The sequence below is a fragment of the Chanodichthys erythropterus genome, chromosome 16 (genome assembly GCF_024489055.1).
Source record: "Chanodichthys erythropterus isolate Z2021 chromosome 16, ASM2448905v1, whole genome shotgun sequence".
Lineage (NCBI taxonomy): Eukaryota > Metazoa > Chordata > Actinopteri > Cypriniformes > Xenocyprididae > Chanodichthys > Chanodichthys erythropterus.
Window position 1 is genome coordinate 37,207,896 of NC_090236.1, and position 19,000 is coordinate 37,226,895.

At 37.5% G+C, this 19,000-nt stretch overlaps 1 protein-coding gene across 1 annotated transcript; it reads left to right on the forward strand.

Moving 5' to 3' along the window:
- The first annotated feature begins 627 nt into the window (after nt 1-627).
- On the forward strand, nt 628-17,131 carry casq1a (calsequestrin 1a). Its single transcript, XM_067363771.1, has 11 exons — nt 628-1,030; nt 10,837-10,930; nt 12,366-12,466; nt 12,584-12,695; nt 12,796-12,869; nt 13,266-13,396; nt 13,475-13,520; nt 15,286-15,340; nt 15,435-15,535; nt 15,649-15,723; nt 15,804-17,131. Exons 1-11 carry the CDS (start codon nt 794-796, stop codon nt 16,281-16,283), a joined length of 1,506 nt encoding a protein of 501 aa, XP_067219872.1. The 5' UTR covers nt 628-793; the 3' UTR covers nt 16,284-17,131.
- Nucleotides 17,132-19,000: the final 1,869 nt, after the last annotated feature.

A 19,000-nucleotide genomic window follows, 5' to 3' on the forward strand; every position in this document is an offset into this window, starting at 1 on the left:
CGTCGCTTCATAACATTAGGGGCTGAACCACTGTGGTCACATGAACTGTTTTAAATATGTTTTTAGTAGCTTTCTGGGCGTCTGAAAGTGTTAATTATCTTGAGGCCTCACTGAGCCATCGGAATTTATCAAAAATATCTTAATTTGTGTTCTGAAGATGAACGAAGGTCTTACGGGTGTGAGTAATTAATGACAGAATTTTCATTTTGGGGTGAACTAACCCTTTAATACTCTGATTGTATTTGTCTGAAAGAAGTCACCTAGGATGGCTTGAGGTGAGCAAATCATGGGGTAATTTTCATTTTTGAGTGAACTAACCCCTTCAATATGGCAGGGAAAGCCTTCCTTCCTTATGATCCCTTCCTTCTCCATCTCATACCATCTAATTCTTTATGATCTTTCATTCACGCTTCAGATTTTGTTGCCCAATGTTGTGCGCAAACTTTGTTTCCTTAAAAGTTGAACTAATTCTATACTTTGCCTTGCTGTGATCTCCAGTCTGGCTCACTGCATGAAGAAAATGTCTTTTTTAGCAGCCCCCTCTCTCTCATATCAATCTCTCTCTCTCTCTAATGCACCCACCTGATCCCACCCCCTAAAACGCTCTCGACCCTGTTGCTCGTCTCTTTTACCCGTGTGTAGGGGTTTCATACAGGGGGCCTCAGGACTTGGTCTTGTCTGTTCTGGGTGGCGGGGATCACAGGTCCTTTCTAATTTAATTTTATGAAGTATTTAGTTGATTTGTTTTAAATTCATTGGAACTACAGTTTTCCCTACTTAAGTATATTGAATCATGAAGTGGAACCTAGTGTTCCTTGGGCTCCTTCTGACCTTCGGGCAGCTGTCATGGGGCCAGAAAGGTATGGACATCCCTGAGTACGATGGAAAGGACCGCGTTCACGATCTTAATGCCAAGAATTACAAGTCTGTGATGAAGAAATATGACGTGATGGTGGTGTACTACCATGAGTACGTAGGATCCAGCAGAGTCGCCCAGAAACAGTTTCAGATTGAGGAGCTGGCCCTTGAGGTGGGTTTGACTCAGAAATCGGACAGAAGGGAGGGAGGGGCAGCTGGAACCAGTGTAACTTTGGGCAGTTGTGAAGCATAGATGCTAATGAAGATCCTTTACTCAAGTCATCTGTGAAAGGACCAGTTTAGATGACAAAAATCATAGGATTTGTCCGTTAGAGACGGATTGTCAGATTTGTTGTTGCTTACCGAAATAGGAATTTAAATGCACACTAACTTTTAAAGTCTTCACTCTAGCGGACATATTATTTGCAATGTTTTAATAAGAACAGAAAATATTTGCACATAAATGCTTGTGAATCAATGTCATAACCTTTTTTTTTTTTTTTTTTTTTTTTTTTTACCTAAAACTGATTTTAGTTAATTTCACTGCTGTAAAATATGAATATTTGTGCAATTTAAAAAACGTAAACGTACATTTAAGTACCTAATTTACTAAAAGTGAAATAAAAATAAATATTTGTAAAAATCTAATAAAGGTTTTTCTAATAAAAAGTTTAAAATGTAAAACTAAAAAATATATAAAAATAATAAAATATTAATAGTATAGTATACTAAAATAACACAGGTTGTTGTATAAAGTCTTAATTTAACTCTTGTCAAGTACATCCTAAAAATGTATCCAACCGACGGACCGACGGACGGACAGATAGATGATAGATTGATAGCAGGTTCTAAATATACATGTTAAATTTAACCATAATGCAAAACTACATATTTATCTAGTAGTCAAATGAGATGCTCCTTGAACAGTGTCAGTCAAAGACTCAAACCAGTAAACTGCTGAGCAGTGCAGCAGGAATTACTGTGCAGCTTTTTATAGCATGTAGTCTTTTGCTTCCGGCACTTCATAGTTCTGCTCTCGTAGTTCACGGAAAGTTACATTAACAGTAAACAGAGTTGCATGGCACTTTAAATTTGTTGTTTGCACTGATGTGTTGATTTTCTTCCGATGGCTGAAACAGTAATTCTTCTATAGCCTTTATTAGTTGCCATAGTTTTTGATTGCTCAGCCTTGATAGAGGACAATTAGAAACTCAATAAAAAATCATATAGACTTTCTGTGGCTTTGCTCTGGATCAGAAGGAAAAGCTCTCCACCAGAGCCTGGGGAATGTGTGGCCTTGGGAACAATCTGGACTATGGCATCTATCATGAGAAATGTGCTGATGCACCACACAGTAAATTTGCACCCTGGGCATGAGCTCGGATGGGTCGTTTTTCAAAGGAATTTGCTTTTCTGGTTTCATCTCAGTACATTTTCACTTTGGGTTTGTCGACAGGCCCATATGCGGACACCGAAACTAATGCTAAAAAAGGATATGTAATGTAAGATAGCTTTTTGAAGCATCAGTTCTGATATTTTCATGCTGTCTCATTGGTTCAAAGATTGAAAACATGCAACGGGTCTCAAGTTCTTACAGTGTCACAGCAGCTGTGTGTTTATGCTATACGTAGCACATGGTATACATCACCAAATTGTCAGCTGCTGGCTTTTGCTGATTAATAATAGTACAGTATGCATAGGGCCTGAATGACAGATCAGGGGTAACACTGTATTAGATTGCATAAGAAGATTGACAACAGTGTTGTTATTGTTAACTATAACTATTACTAAACTATTAAAAGGATAGTTTAAATGAAATTAAATTTCTGTCATTAATTACTTACTCTCATGTCTTTCCAAACCTGCAAGACCTTCGTTCATCTTCAGAACACAATTAAGATATTTTTAATGAAATCTGAGAGATTTCTGTCCCTTCATTGACAGCTACGCAAATACCACTTTGACGCTTCAAAAAGTTCACAAAAAGATCATAAAACTAATTGACGTGACTACAGTGGTTTAACCTCAATTTTATGAAATGACGCAAGTACTTTGTTTGCACAAAAAAAACATAATTGACCACTTTATTTACAAAATTTTAAAGGGTTAGTTCACCCAAAAATGAAAATTCTGTCATTTATTACTGAATACCGTTCCACACCTGTAAGATCTTCGTACATCTTAGGAACAAAAAATTAAGATATTTTTGATGAAATCCAATGGCTCAGTGAGGCCTGCATTGCCAGCAAGATAATTAACACTTTCAGATGCCCAGAAAGCTACTAAAGACTTATTTAAAACAGTTCATGTGACTACAGTGGTTCAACCTTAATGTTATGAAGCAATGAGAATACTTTTTGTGTGCCAAAAAAAAACTAAATAATGACTTTATTCAACAATATCTAGAGATGGGTGATTTCAAAACACTGCTTCATGAAAGTTCGAAGCTCAAAAATCAGTGGTTCAGATCGTGTATCATGTGATTTCAGTAAACGAGGCTTCGTTACGTCATAAAGCCCAGAACACACCAAGCCGACTCTGACGAACTAGTGGCGATGAAAGCAGACTGCGGGGTTGGCTCACGTTGGCAGCGTCTGTGTCCAAAGTTGTCCTGACACACCAAACCGACGCTTGACAGCAAACGGCCAAGTAGCACGTCAGTTCTGCGCTTGCGTAAGATGAAATACCTTTCCGTACCAGCAGGTGGCAGTAGTTGAACAGCCAATCAGAATGATCAGATGGCCAACGAACCGACAAGTTCCGATGGCAATTAGGACAACTAGGACCAACTTCAGCCGACGGAGTCGGAACACATTGAGAAAACTTAGTCAGCCGACGAGCAAAAACTGCCCGACGACCGACCGTCGGCTTGGTGTGTTCCTGCCTCAAGTGTTTCGAAATTTCAATGGTTCACCACTGGGGGGCGTGACTTTGGCAGTTTGATACACGCTCTGAACCACTGATTCGAAACAAAAGATTCGTAAAGCTTCAAAGCTTCATGAAGCAGTGTTTTGAAATCGAATGTTTTGAAATTTTGTTTTTTTTAGCGCACAAAAAGTATTCTTGTCACTTTATAAAATTAAGGTTGAACCACTGCAGTCACATGAACTGTTTTAAATATGTCTTTAGTACTTTTCTGGGCATTGAAAGTGTTAATTATCTTTCTCAGTGAGGCCTCACTGAGCCATCGGATTTCATCAAAAATATCTTAATTTGTGTTCTGAAGATGAACGAAGGACTTACAGGTGTGGAACGACATAAGGGTGAGTAATTAATGACAGAATTTGCATTTTTGGGTGAACTAACCCTTTAATCTCCAATGTGCGTACTTCACGCAACGTCTGGTCTCGCGTCAACAATTAAATGAACAATATCAGTTCTGCTGTTGAAATACCAGTAGTTTCGTTGTACAATGAGGATGTTGTCATGTCACCATCACAATGTGTATTGAGTATTACTGTCTTTACCAGTGCCCGAATTCACGTACAAAATATACTGTTTCACGACCTAGGGAGCTGTAGGGAGTTGATTGAGACGCACCCACAGCCATCAGGCCTCTAAATAGGCAATACAATCTTTAAAATAGGCACACATTACCCTTACATCATAGGCCTGTTAAGAATAAAGGTTGTGTATAATGCACTGATGATATATTATAATAAACAATGTTAACAAAACAATGTTAAACTCAGGAACCAAGACTACTTTTATACATAAATTGTATCAAATAAATAATTATTATCATTATAAACACCACTTTATGGTGAAAGTTAAAAGGTCAGGGGATAGTCTGTTCTTGCCCTACTCCCAAAACACAAAGTCCAACAGAAATCTGTCAGCATTTAGACTGAGATTTAGCCTTAGAAGTACTTACATTCGCTCATTTAAACTACTAATCCCACTCAATAAACACAATACATTGCACTGAGACCTGCACAGAAAGTTCTTAATAACATCTGAGCACTGTTGAATCCAGGAGGTGACAGCATGGCTAAACGATGGTGTAACCTTTTGACCACACGGGGTGGTTCTGCCTGCTGAGAAGATGCTGAAGTTTTCTAGTGTGCTTGATTGGGATTGCCTGTGGCACTGTCCACATCACAAGTAGTATGTTTATCTGAAAGGTGCAACATGTTCTCCAACCAATACGCCCATATAGGTTGTTTGTCAATTCCCTGAAATACAACCCATAGGAGCGTTTGCTAAAGTTGCACCCCTATCGACAACAGGACACTTTCATTTTAATGCATTGTTCCCTTTTATCTGCGTCATATTTCGGGTTTCGCGTAGCTCGATTGACAGAGCATTACAATATATAACAATATGCAATCGTGTGATCATGTGATCATGGGTTCAATCCCAGGGAACGCATGTGCTCATAAAGTGTATATGCATTATAAATCACTAAGGGTAGGTTTAGGGGTGGGGGTGGGTGTAGCCGTTAATAAAAAAAAAAATGTAAAAAAAAAAGAGTTTTGCTAAATTGAAATAGGAGTAATGTGTAAAAGGTCCACAAGTTGCATTTAAATTAACACGCATTTTGATTGTAAACGACACTCATACGTCATTTCATGACGACAGACGTAACATGACACTGTCATTATTTTTACGCCAGCTAAAGGGCATATGACTTTAAAACGTAAATATAGGTCATAATAAGGTGCTTGAAACCTATAAGGTTGTTTTTTGGGAGGACAGTCTGATGCTATTATATTATATTAATATTTAAAATGAATTAGCGTTATTTTTATTTTTCAGTTTAGGGTACATTTACACGATGTACTAAAAATGGAAAAGTTTTGTCTTTGTACATATGACAACGTTATCAAAACTATCCCGTTCACACTGATCTACGAAAATTACTAACAAAGGATTACGCGCCTGCGCATTCGCATTCTTTCTTGTAATTTTAGCAATTACTTTAAAGGAATAAATCACCCAAAAATGAAAATTCTTCATGTCGTTCCACACCTGTAAGTATGGAAGAGGATTAGGGCCAAGCAATAATAAAAAAAATAAATCCATCTCGAGAATAAAGTTGTTAAATTTCGAGAAAAAACTTGTTAAATTTTGAGAAAAAGGTTGAGAATAAACTACTTAAACTACTTAAATTACGAGAACAAAACTCATTAAAATACGAGAAAAAAGTTGTTAAATTACGAGAACAAATTTGTTAAATTATGAGAGAAATGTCGTTAAATTTCGAGAAAAAAGTTGAGATAAAATGTTGAGAATAAACTCATTAAATTATGAGAAAAAAGTCGTTAAATTATGAGAAAAAAACGTTAAATTATGAGAAAAAAGTTTTTAAATTATGAAAACAAATTCATTAAATTATGAGAAAAAAGTCGTTAAATTATGAGAAAAAGGTTGAGATAAAATTTTGAGAATAAATTCATTAAATTACGAAAAAAAAATTGTTAAATTTCAAGAAAAAAGTCAAGATAAAATGTTGAGAATAAACTCGTTAAATTACGAGAAAAAAACTCGTTAAAATACGAGAAAAAAGTTGTTAAATTACGAGAACAAATTTGTTAAATTATGAGAGAAATGTCGTTAAATTACAAGAAAAAAGTTGAGATAAAATGTTGAGAATAAACTCATTAAATTACGAAAACAAATTCTCGTAATTTAAGAATTTGTTCTCATAATTTAACGAATTTGTTCTGGTAATTTAACGACTTTTTTCTCATATTTTAACAAATTTGTTCTCATAATTTAATGAGTTTATTCTCAACATTTTATCTCGACTTTTTTCTTGATATTTAATGACATTTTTCTCATAATTTAATGAATTTGTTCTCGTAATTTAATGACTTTTTTCTCGTAATTTAACAAGTTTATTCTCAACATTTAATCTTGACTTTTTTCACGAAATTTAACGAGTTTTTTTCTCGTAATTTAACGAGTTTATTCTCAACATTTTATTTCGACTTTTTTCTTGAAATTTAACGAGTTTTTTCTCAAAATTTAAAAGCTTTAATCTCGAGATGGTTTTATTTTTTTATTATTGCTTGGCCCTAATCCTCTTCCATATGTAAGACCTTTGTTCATGTTCAGAACACAAATAAAGATTTTTTTGATGAAATCTGAGATTTCTGTTCCTCCATTGAAAGTCTACGCAACTACCACTTTCAAGCCCCAGAAAGGTAGTAAAGAAATCATTAATCCAAGTGACTCCAGTGGTTTAACCTCAATCTTATGAAGCGATGCAAGCAAAATAATTTACCACTTTATATACAAAATATTAATCTCCAAAGCTCATTCGCTAGATCACCACAATGCATGGGTGTTATGTTATATAAAGCACATTATAATAAATACTTTGATTGTTGCATGTAAAACATTTTAGTCGTAAATTAATTATAAATGTTAGCTAGAATATGTACCTGTTTAACAGCGTATGTTTATGATGAAATATAATTAAATTACGGTTGTTTTTTGAGTTGAGTTGGCTCACGCGATTTATGTTTCACGCTTCAGAACTTTAGTTAAAGGCATAGTTCACCCAAAAATGAAAATGATTTACTCACCCTCAACTTGTTCCAAATCTGTCTTTCTTCTGCTGAACACAAAAGAAGATATTTTGAAGAATGTCGGTAACCTAACAGTCAATTGACCCCATTGACGTCCATCAACTTTTTTCTATACTATGTAAGTATATACGGAAATGTTTGGCTACCTACATTTTTTAAATGAAAGAAGAAAGAAAGAAATTCATACGAGTTTGGAACAACTTGAGGATGAGTAAATGATGACAGAATTTTCATTTTTGGGTGAACTATCCCTTTAAGAAGTGGTTTTCACAGTGGATTGTGGCGGTGAGAGTTTCAGTGCACTGGGTGGATTTTGCAGTTGAGACAGCCCTTAAAATGGCCGACTCCCTAATCAGTGCCCTGACTACTGAGCTAATTGAGACGCACCCTGTGCACTTTTTGTATGTGGCTTTGCTCCTGAATACACAGTAGTCCAGCGCTGTTGTACTGTTACGTGAGTTACACTAACAGCTTGAGTGCTGCGTGAGCTCAGGAGGTCCTAGCATGAAATCTGCAGTGTCGGCTGAGAGTACTGAGTGTTGGGCGCAGTACTGTACCTGTCAGCGGATCCCAGGAACCTGAACGTCACCACCACCTCGCCAAAATAGTCCCGGTTGGTCTCTTCAGCAGCTCTAATTATAGACGGCTCTGCTGTCATAGCTGTTTGTGTGGCACAGGCCGCTGTGATGCTTCATAACTGAAGATCTGCTTTCTGCCCTTATAGAAACACTTGTATGCTCTCATTTACATCAACCCAGCCTTGGGTGTTTCTGGTTATATTTCCTTAATAAAACAGCAAATATTTATGTTGGCTAATAAATACTCTGAGAGGACTCAGTTATAGAGTTTGTTCTCAGTTCTGTTCTTAGGAGGCCATGTTTAGATTTAGTGGTTATTTTTTAATTGATAATTATATACTGGATTGGAAAGATATGATTGGAAGAGATATAAAGAGGAAAAAGAAAGGCACGTTGACTTCATCTGACTTCTTGACTTGACGTTACCCCATGGCTGTGTTTATGATTAAATGTCTGATTTGTGATGAGCAAACTGTATCTCTGCTTCATTGCAAAAATCTTCTCTTGTTGACTCATGGCTTTTTGTGGGTCACCTTATATAGCCGTGGTCTATTCGGCCTTTAGCTGAGTTTAGCCTAAGGTTCATTTAACAGACCTATTTACCCCCTTTAATGCTAATATGTTGCACTGATGCATTGGACTAAACCTTGAGATTGTTCTAAGGACATTATTCTATTATCGAGCACATTAACAAAGAGAAGAGTTATCACTCAAATATTGCTGATAATATTACAGAGACAAGCTGGAAGAACTTGTATGAAATTCTCAGACAAATAATTTAAACAAATTAAAAGAACACTTAAATAAAAAAAAAAAAAATCTGATTCTTTCTCAAAAAAATATTTCAGAATTTAGACAGAAACATTTTTAAAAATTGGATTTATGGACCTGCAACATCACCCCAAAATTAAAATTTTGTTTACGTACCCACAAGTTGCTCCAAATCTGCATGGTTCTTTTTTTCTTCTTCTTTGGAACTCGAAAGGATAAAAATCCATTTACTGTGATCTTGTTTTCTGTGCAATTACAAAGAATGAGAACTGAAGCTTTCAAGCTTCAAAAATGATAAAAAGTCCTAAAAATAATATAAATGCAGTCCATAAAACCCATGCACTAAATTTCAAGTCTCAGACTGAAAATGTAATTCATTATTCAAAAACGATCTCATTTAGCCATTTGTAATTCATGAATTATGAGACAGATCTCTTCAATGATTCAGTTGATCTGAAGGATACGTTCTGATTCATTTATTCACTCTATTTGGTCACAGTAGTTAACGCATAGATATTGCATAAGGTGCATTGCTGTCCTCCATATTGGAACGGTCAAAACCAGTCTGTGAACACTCAAGAGCAAGTTGACTTTGCATCTTCACCCTGGTTATTTATACCTAAGAATATTAATATCTACAATAATAGTCTTTAGAAGATCTATTTTCACAGGATTTAGTTCATTAATGTTTGATAATTTTGCATGTGGTAAATAAAAAAGAAAATTGCTTATGTTGTTAGTGTGAGTGATGAGCGGCATCTGAAATATTGACTGTTCAGCAAAAATGGTGGATGTATTGACATCTGAAGTAGTTGAATGAGATATGTATGCTTAGATATCCACGTTCGTAACGTTTCCAGAACTTTGGCTAATATTCTGGCAAAGTTCTCTCAAAGTTATGAACATTCTCCCAGTAACATTAATACTAGAACTTTGGGTCTTTAAAAATGTTCTCAAAATCTTACCACAAAAATGTTATTTATACATTGTTCATAAAGTTTTTTTTTGTTTTTTTTTTTTTACTTTTATTTGGATGTCATGTAATGTTTTTTAAATGTTTCTGAATTTTCTGAGTAATGTTCTCATATTTTTTTTTCCCTTAACACTTGCATAAAAAAAAGAAAGTTTTAAAACATTTGAAAAACTGGACATTTCGAATGTGCAGAGAACTTTTAGAAATTATAATTTCATAATGTAATGGGAACATGTGTTCTTAGAATATATATTCATTAGCTGGGTATGCATCAACAGCTCACTGGAGGGGAAAATTATCAGTGAAAAACCAATTAAAGTTCAGTCTGTTTTTCGTGAAAAGCTATGATGACATCAGAATGACATTAAAAGACCTCAAATACAGTGTGCATGTCACATGAAACATGCTTATGCCACTTTTGCATCATTTTTGAAGTTTAAAAGCGGTCCCAGTGTATAGTAATTGCATGGAGATTGCATTGTTTCTCCTTTTGTGTTGCATGGAAGAAAAAAAATCAAGTTTGGAAGTTACATATATGTCCTATTCTACATATACATTACATATTCTACATATAGGAATGCAAGGGCATTTATTTCATTTGTTTCAGATGTTTGGAGAAATGATTTTGTGCACCTGTCACCACCCCAGCACCCTGTTACTCCGGCTCAGCAGGCACATGTAGCTCTGCGATTGGTGGAGACAGCTGTCCATCATATGGGGTCAAGTTTCACACCGATTTAGAAAGTGCAGGGGCAGCGCTCCTGATGATGGCTTTTATGGATGTAAGACTGTGGAAGAAACTAACTACAGTTCTTACAGCAGAGCCTGAAATATCTGTGCAGTCCAAAAACAAATGTGCTGTCCTTGTCCAACACAGTGTGTTTGTACTTAGCTACCAAAACCAGCTCTCAGTTTGATAATAAATACATAATGTTTGGGCTGACAAAATGCCATCCCCAACTAAGATTAAAACAAGAAGCCACCTTACCTTAGTGTTTCCACAGGAACTCTCAACACAGTTATTAGGGGGACCACTAACATGCTTTTAAACATCTCAACCAAATCACACATGCTGTTTGAAGAAGCTGAAGGACATTAAATATTTTTTTTTGTTACACAGCTTGCTGCACAAGTCCTGGAGGATCTTGATGACGAGGACATCGGAATTGGCCTACTTGATGAGAAGACAGACAAAGCTGTTGCCAAGAAACTAGGTAAGTATCTTCAAAAAACACTCTTGTCATGTGACATGCTGTACATAACACACCGATCAGGCATAACATTATGAGCACTGACAGGTGAAGTGAATAACACTGATTATCTCTTCATCACGACACCTGTTAGTGGGTGAATATAGGCAGCAAGTGAACATTTTGTCCTCAAAGTTGATTTGAAAAATGGGCAATCGTAAGGATTTGGGTGAGTTTGACAAGGGCCAAATTGTGATGGCTAGACGACTGGGTCAGAGCATCTCCAAAACTGCAGCTCTTGTGGGGTGTTCCCGGTCTACAGTGGTCAGTATCTATAAAAAGTTCTCTAGTGAAGGAACCGTGGTGAACCGGCGACAGGGTCATGAGTGGCCGAGGCTCATTGATGCACGTGGGGAGCGAAGGCTGGCCCGTGTGGTCCGATCCAACAGACGAGCTACTGTAGCTCAAACTGCTCAAGAAGTTAATGCTGGTTCTGATAGAAAGGTGTCAGAATACACAGTGCATCAGTTTGTTGCGTATGGAGCTGCATAGCCGCAGACCAGTCAGGGTGCCCATGCTGACCCCTGTCCACCTCCGAAAGAGCCAACAGTGAGCATCAGAACTGGACCATGGAGCAATGGAAGAAGGTGGCCTGGTCTTCTTTTACATCACGTGGATGGCCGGGTGCATGTGCTTCGCTTACCTGGGGAACACATGGCACCAGGTTGCACTATGCCCAAAGCATCACACTTGCCTTCTTCCCAATGTTCTGCTGGGAAACATTGGGTCCTGCCATCCATGTGGATGTTACTTTGACACGTACCACCTACCTAAGCATTGTTGCAGATCATGTACACCCTTTCATGGAAACAGTATTCCCTGGTGGCTGTGGCCTCTTTCAGCAGGATAATGCTCTTGCCACAAAGCAAAAATGGTTCAGGAATGGTTTGAGGAGCACAACAACAAGTTGTTGACTTGGCCTCCAAATCTCAATCCAATCGAGCATCTGTGGGATGTGCTGAACAAACAAATCCGATCCATGGAGGCTCAACCGCGCAACTTACAGGACTTGAAGGATCTGCTGCTAACATCTTGGTGCAGATACCACAGCACACCTTCAGGGGTCTAGAGGAGTCCATGCCTCGACAGTTCAGGGCTGGTTTGGCTGCAACACAATATTAGGAAGGTGGTCATAATGTTATGCCTCATCAGCGTATAATATTTGTACATTTTTCAATAAAAATCATGTGATTAATCATTTGACAGCACTAGACATGAAAGTGTAATTGGATCTGATCTGTGTGTTTTCTTGTGGAAATCCACAAAATTGGTTTTTGCTCTTTCAGGCTTTATTTTGATGCCTTTTTTGTCAAACTTTAGCATGTCAGCAGAAGAACAACTATGACCTCTGGTGGACATTTCTCAAACCCAGGTTCATTTCCATCTCTGTTCTCCTCAGGTCTAGAAGAGGCTGACAGTATCTATATCTTCTTTGAGGATGAGGTCATTGAGTACGATGGAGAGCTTGCTGCGGACACACTGGTGGAGTTCCTCTATGATGTGCGTGAAAAATAATCTCTCATGTTTTCAGTTTACTTCCTGCTCTTTCCTTCCCCCCCCCATTGTTCTCCTTCTTGCCCATGTCTTACTGTCTTTTCTGATTGACTCTTTTCCCAGGTCATTGAGGATCCAGTTGAGATCATTAGCAATGTGCGTGAGTTGAAAGGTTTCAATAATATTGAGGAGGATATCAAGCTGGTGGGCTTCTTCAAGAGCGAGAAATCTGACCGTACGTATCCAAATGGAAATACATTGTTTTGCCATTTTTTCCACGAAATTGAAATAAGTCAACTATTTTGAGAAGTTCACATGTGGTCTTGTGATTTTAGACTACCAAGAATATGAGGACGCAGCAGAGGAGTTTCATCCACACATCAAGTTCTTTGCCACCTTTAGTCCAAAGGTAACTAATCATAATTTATACATCCCTAGTTTGACCAATTAGACTGGACTTTCTCTGTGATTTTTAGTTTTATCTACAATCAGTGCTGGGTAGATTAACTGTAGTCAGTTACTGGTTCCAAATTACATAACAAAAATTGTTGTTAGTAATGTAATCTAGATTACTCATTTTAGGTAATGTATTCCGACAACTTTTTTAATATTTTATGGGCGTCCACAGTCTTTAAAGATGATTGAAGCTGTAGTGTATAACAATATTTGCATTGAAATTAAAAGTAAATCAGCATGATTCATTTTCAAAAGCAGCTCCTTTATTTCTATACATGTCAATTCACCCTGAAGTAAAAAAACTCTGAAATCGACAGCCGATCAAAGCCATTGCAATGCCCGTTTGCAGGTTGCTACAAAACTAGGCTTGAAGTTGAATGAGGTGGACTTCTATGAGCCCTTCATGGACGAACCCGTCGTCATCCCTGGTAAACCCTACAGCGAGAAAGAACTTGTTGAATTCATCGAGGACAATGACAGGTGTGTTGACTGATGTGAAAAGTGCTTTAAATTGAGAAATGAAATCAACAGTGAACGTTAATGAAAATGTCTCCGCAGGCCAACACTGAGGAAAATGCAGCCGCACAACATGTATGAGATCTGGGTAAGCTGAAGCTGTGTCAGTGAAACAATCGTTTTTACGGTGCTTGCAAGGCAACGCTTGATATTGCTGAAACATTCTATTTTTCTTCTTTTTTGACAGTTTGCTACAATAAATTCAGCTCGAACAGACTCTTTTCAAAGTTCATCTTGTAGATAATTTCACTCTGCCATTGAGATGAATGGGAATGCTAATGGATAGCTCTCTCCAGGTATTACAGACCTCCTTGATTTAGACATCTATAATTCAAAGCAGGGCCTAAAATTAACACTCGCCAAGCGCCAAATGCGGGTAAAAATCAGTTTTGGCGAGTATATGAAACAGTGTCAATCGCCAGTCGGCCGGTAATATTTTTGTGAATATGAATGTGAACGATGCTCAGGACATTTGACGGGCCAGTGCTGCATCATCACAAAAGTTTAAGCCTCGCAAATTTAAATATTCAAGCGCAAGACGTGAAAGAAAACTCAATTCGTTACCCACAAAAACATCCGAAGCATGCCCAGAAATCTGCATCTTAGACGGCACATGATACTGAATTGTGCTCTCTTTCACGTCTTCTTGTGCTTGAATAGACATATTCAAACTAAATTATGTCAAAATGTCTGTCTTGGCAAGTATACTCATATACAGTCAGTTATGTCTTAAGTAAACATAAACAGTTGAGAAAGAAACTCGTTTATCAGTATATTGGATCAGTGCATTTGCTCTTAAAGTGACAGCAGCCTAATATTCCTGCTGCTGTCTTTGTTTTTAATGTTAATGGAACAGCAAAAGACAAAGAAAAATCACCCACTGCACTACATAACTTTTATAACTTTAATAAGGATTAATCTATGTTTCATGGCTGGTAAAAAAAAAAAAAAAAAAAAAATTATATATATATATATATATATATATAATCTAGTCACTGGTCATTGGCAGGTGTGGCAAAAAGTTAGATTTAGGCCCTGATTCAAAGTATGTAATGAAAAGTATAGTGATACAAATGTAAATAAATGTAAATAATAGCTATACTATGTACCTTTTTTGATTAAAAAAATACAAAATTGTATTAATGTAAGAAATGTATTAATGTAAATGCAAAAAATTAACTAACTAACCATATCTTTAACCAAATACACTTTGATAATGATGATAATGATTTATATTTAAGAGCAGTTAGGACAGATTTCAAGGCAAATTGCATACGTACATCATTCGCCAATGTGTATCATGTGAATCGTGAAGCTGAAGGTTGGTTGTTACAATGAATTAGAAAAATTGAGCATTCAAAACGGCACACCTCATAAAAATCACCAGTCGTTAAAACAACAACAAAAAAAAAATTATTTTTGTCCATCTGCTCCGTATCCACTGGTTGCTTTGAACAGCAACAAAATAAAATCTTCCGCATGACATATACAGTTTAATTTTTAACTGCTAGAGGACCAAGTTACATGGTGTAGCTTTAAAAAAATAAAAAAGCTAGATTTATGAAGTTAATTAATGCAGAAATGCATCATCGCAGTCTGTGAAAAGGGTCCATATCATTCAGCAAAGCCTAAAACTGCTGCCTTGCAAGCACTGCTATTTACACATGTAATCAGAAACCTAGACATGATGAAACTAATGTACGGTAAATCACATTATAAATCAAAGCAAGGATATTAATAAGGTATTCCAAGATGTGATCTCATGATTTGTAGTAGTTCGTACACTATTTTGATACTATTAGAAAAGCACTAGATCTTTCCCTTCATGTACTGTAACCATCATGTTCTGACAGGCGGATGCTCTTGATGGTGAGCATATCATTGCTTTTGCTGAGGAGGGTGACCCAGGTATGAGATCTTTTTATTATGCCGCTTATATTGTCATTTTAAAACGTCATTCCTCACTTGAATGTTTTCTGACATTTTCTTGGGCTTCTTTCAGATGGCTTTGAATTCCTTGAAATTGTGAAGGAAGTGGCAGAGGATAACACCGAAAATCCCGACCTGAGCATCGTCTGGATCGACCCCGATGACTTCCCTCTGGTAACCCTATGGCTTTTATTGCACTTAGAAATGCATAGTCATTGGATATTCCAAATATAATCCTTGTTGTGAAAGTGGACACCAAAGTTTAAGGATGTCTCTGTGGCTTGCAGCTTGTCCCCTATTGGGAGAAGACCTTCGACATTGACCTGTCCTCACCTCAGATTGGTGTAGTGGAGGTTGATGATGTAAGTTTCTCACTGTAGGATTTCATTTGTTGTATGTTGTGTCCATCGAGACCCAAACTGAGCTGTCGTATCTTCTGCAGGCTGAAAGTATCTGGTTTGATATGGATGATGATGATGACATGCCAACAGCTGATGAGCTGGAGGATTGGCTGGAGGATGTGCTATCGAACAAAATCGATCCTGATGATGATGACGATGATGATGATGATGACGATGATGATGATGATGACGATGATGATGATGACGACGATGACGACGATGATGACGACGATGATGACGACGATGATGATGACGATGATGACGATGATGACGACGATGATGATGACGACGATGATGATGACGATGATGACGACGATGACGACGATGATGACGACGACGATGACGACGACGACGATGATGACGACGATGATGACGACGATGATGACGATGATGATGACGACGATGATGACGATGATGACGACGACGATGATGACGACGATGACGACGACGACGATGACGATGATGACGATGATGACGACGACGATGACGATGATGACGACGACGACGACGATGATGATTAAACTTTTAACATCTTATATGCTATGTATTGTCCAAACTAAAGTCTGTCTAATTGCGACTGTCTGAATCATCAACGTTATAAAAATTCCTTTAATATTTTTTGTCGGAAATCACGAGGTTAAAAATGTCATCATTTAACACTTTGTCACCTTGTTCCACCATATCTTCTAGGAATGCACTCATCATTCTATCTCCCATTGACCCGATGTTTAATTCAAAGACCATGCTCTCTCTTAGACCTTCAGATATTCACTTCCAAATGTTGACATCACTTATAAAACCAAAACAATTAGCAATATTGCTTCAGTTCATTGCCCTCCATTTCTTTCAATCATAAGGACATACTGTAATTGGCCGGTAAAATAATACATTTGGGAAAGGACCTGACTTTCAAGCATAAAAAATGTAACCAAAAATATGTAAGATCGTCAGAGGGAGCAGCAACATTATTTTAAGTGTACATCCATCTGTTGAATTTGTTGTTATTGTCTCAATGTTTATTTGTACTAATATGTGGATGGATTGTTTGTCCCACTGTGATAGGACCTAAAGGTGCTAAGCAGGCTTTTCCTCAAGGTCATTAGTCATACCTTCTTTCTTTGTTAAGACAGGATGTGACCTTATGTGACGTTAGCCGGAGAAGGGATTGTCCAGCCTTCCTTCTGTGTCTAAAAAGTGCAGTAAATCACAAACGTTTTCTACTGAAAAAGAAACATTGATATTTTATTTTTTTTTAACGAAGACAACTTGGTTTTACTCTTAAGTCTTAAAATAAAAAACAGATTGGAATAAAGTGATGTACATTTTTATATGATTTTTCATCTGATGTTTTCTTTATAAATTCAGCACAGGGCACTGTAATTGTCTTCTCTGTACCATGTAGTGTCATGTGAGGAGACAGATGTTCATATATCAAATGATAGTGCAAGGTTGCGGTCACAAGGGTTTACTATCTCGCATAGAAATCGCAATTGTGATGTGCTTTCTGATTTTTTACCTCTTTTATTGCTTTCCTGGTTCAAATGTGGCACTTTCCACAAATAGGGTACAATATACACCGATCAGGCATAGCATTATGACCAGCTTCCTAATATTGTGTTGGTCCCCCTGAAGGTGTGCTGCGGTATCTGCACCAAGATGTTAGCAGCAGATCCTTCAAGTCCTGTAAGTTGCGCGGTTGAGCCTCCATGGATCGGACTTGTTTGTTCAGCAAATCCCACAGATGCTCGATTGGATTGAGATCTGGGGGATTTGGAGGCCAAGTCAACACCTCAAACTCGTTGTTGTGCTCCTCAAACCATTCCTGAACCATTTTTGCTTTGTGTCAGGAGCATTATCCTGCTGAAAGAGGTCACATCCACCAGGGAATACCCTTTCCATTAAAGAGTGTACATGATCTGCAACAATGCTTAGGTAGGTGGTACGTGTCAAAGTAACATCCACATGGATGGCAGGACCCAAGGTTTCCCAGCAGAACATCCACCAACTCCCTGGCTTGCCTACTTCCCATAGTGCATCCTGGTGCCATGTGTTCCCCAGGTAAATGAGGCACATGCACCCGGCCATCCACGTGATGTGAAAGAAAACGTGATTCATCAGACCAGGCCACCTTCTTCCATTGCTCCGTGGTCCAGTTCTGATGCTCACTGTTGGCTCTTTCGGAGGTGGACAGGGGTCAGCATGGGCACCCTGACTGGTCTGCAGCTATGCAGCTCCATACACAACAAACTGATGCACTGTGTATTCTGACACCTTTCTATCAGAACCAGCATTAACTTCTTGAGCAGTTTGAGCTACAGTAGCTCCTCTGTTGGATCAGACCACACGGGCCAGCCTTCGCTCCCCACATGCATCAATGAGCCTCGGCCACTCATGACCCTGTCGCCGGTTCACTACTGTTCCTTCCTTGGAGCACTTTTGATAGATACTGACCACTGTAGACCAGGAACACCCCACAAGAGCTGCAGTTTTGGAGATGCTCTGACCCAGTCGTCTAGTCATCACAATCTGGCCCTTGTCTCACTCAAATCCTTACCAATCCATATATATCCCACCCACTAACAGGTGCCGTGATGAAGAGATAATCAGTGTTATTTACTTCACCTCTCAGTGATCATAATGTTATGCCTGATCAGTGTGTTTTTTTTTCTGCCCTTGTAATGTTTAAACTAAATGTCATAACTGGATCTTCAGGTGAAAACTTGACATATGCAGGACTTCTCCAATCATTTAGTCCGCTTAAACCCCACCTCTGCAAGCTTGCGTTTATCTGCCTCCATAGGTGCAATTCCCTTTAAAATCCAATAGCATCCCTTAATTTTTCCTTTTTAAATAGTCCATTACACATTTATATATACATCACAAAGAAAACATGTTGCTGATTCTGTTTCATCGCAATATTAAATCCCTGATTCATGCAATTTTGCCATTTTTATATAAACATTAAAAAAAAGACAAAATATGCAATTAAAATATTAATTTTGTAATTAAATAAGTTAATTTAGTTTCACTGAATATCAAATCAACATATTGTTTTGTATAAATTTTATGTATCTGCTTTGCATATAAAATAATGATGTCGCTGTATGACTTTAATTGGTGGATAGTCTGGAAGATCAACACCTCTGATATGGTGTACACACATTTAATGTGTTTAGTTTTATCTATATATAATGAAATATACCTGTTTATCAAAACTTTATAATAGGTCTTACAACAA

Excerpts from the sequence above, each read along its gene's own strand:
- casq1a (XM_067363771.1), top strand. The coding sequence starts at position 794 with ATGAAGTGGAACCTAGTGTTCCTTGGGCTCCTTCTGACCTTCGGGCAG. Across the intron at positions 12,467-12,583 it reads TGGTGGAGTTCCTCTATGAT|GTCATTGAGGATCCAGTTGA; the intron begins GTGCGTGAAAAA and ends CTCTTTTCCCAG. Across the intron at positions 13,521-15,285 it reads ACAACATGTATGAGATCTGG|GCGGATGCTCTTGATGGTGA; the intron begins GTAAGCTGAAGC and ends ATGTTCTGACAG.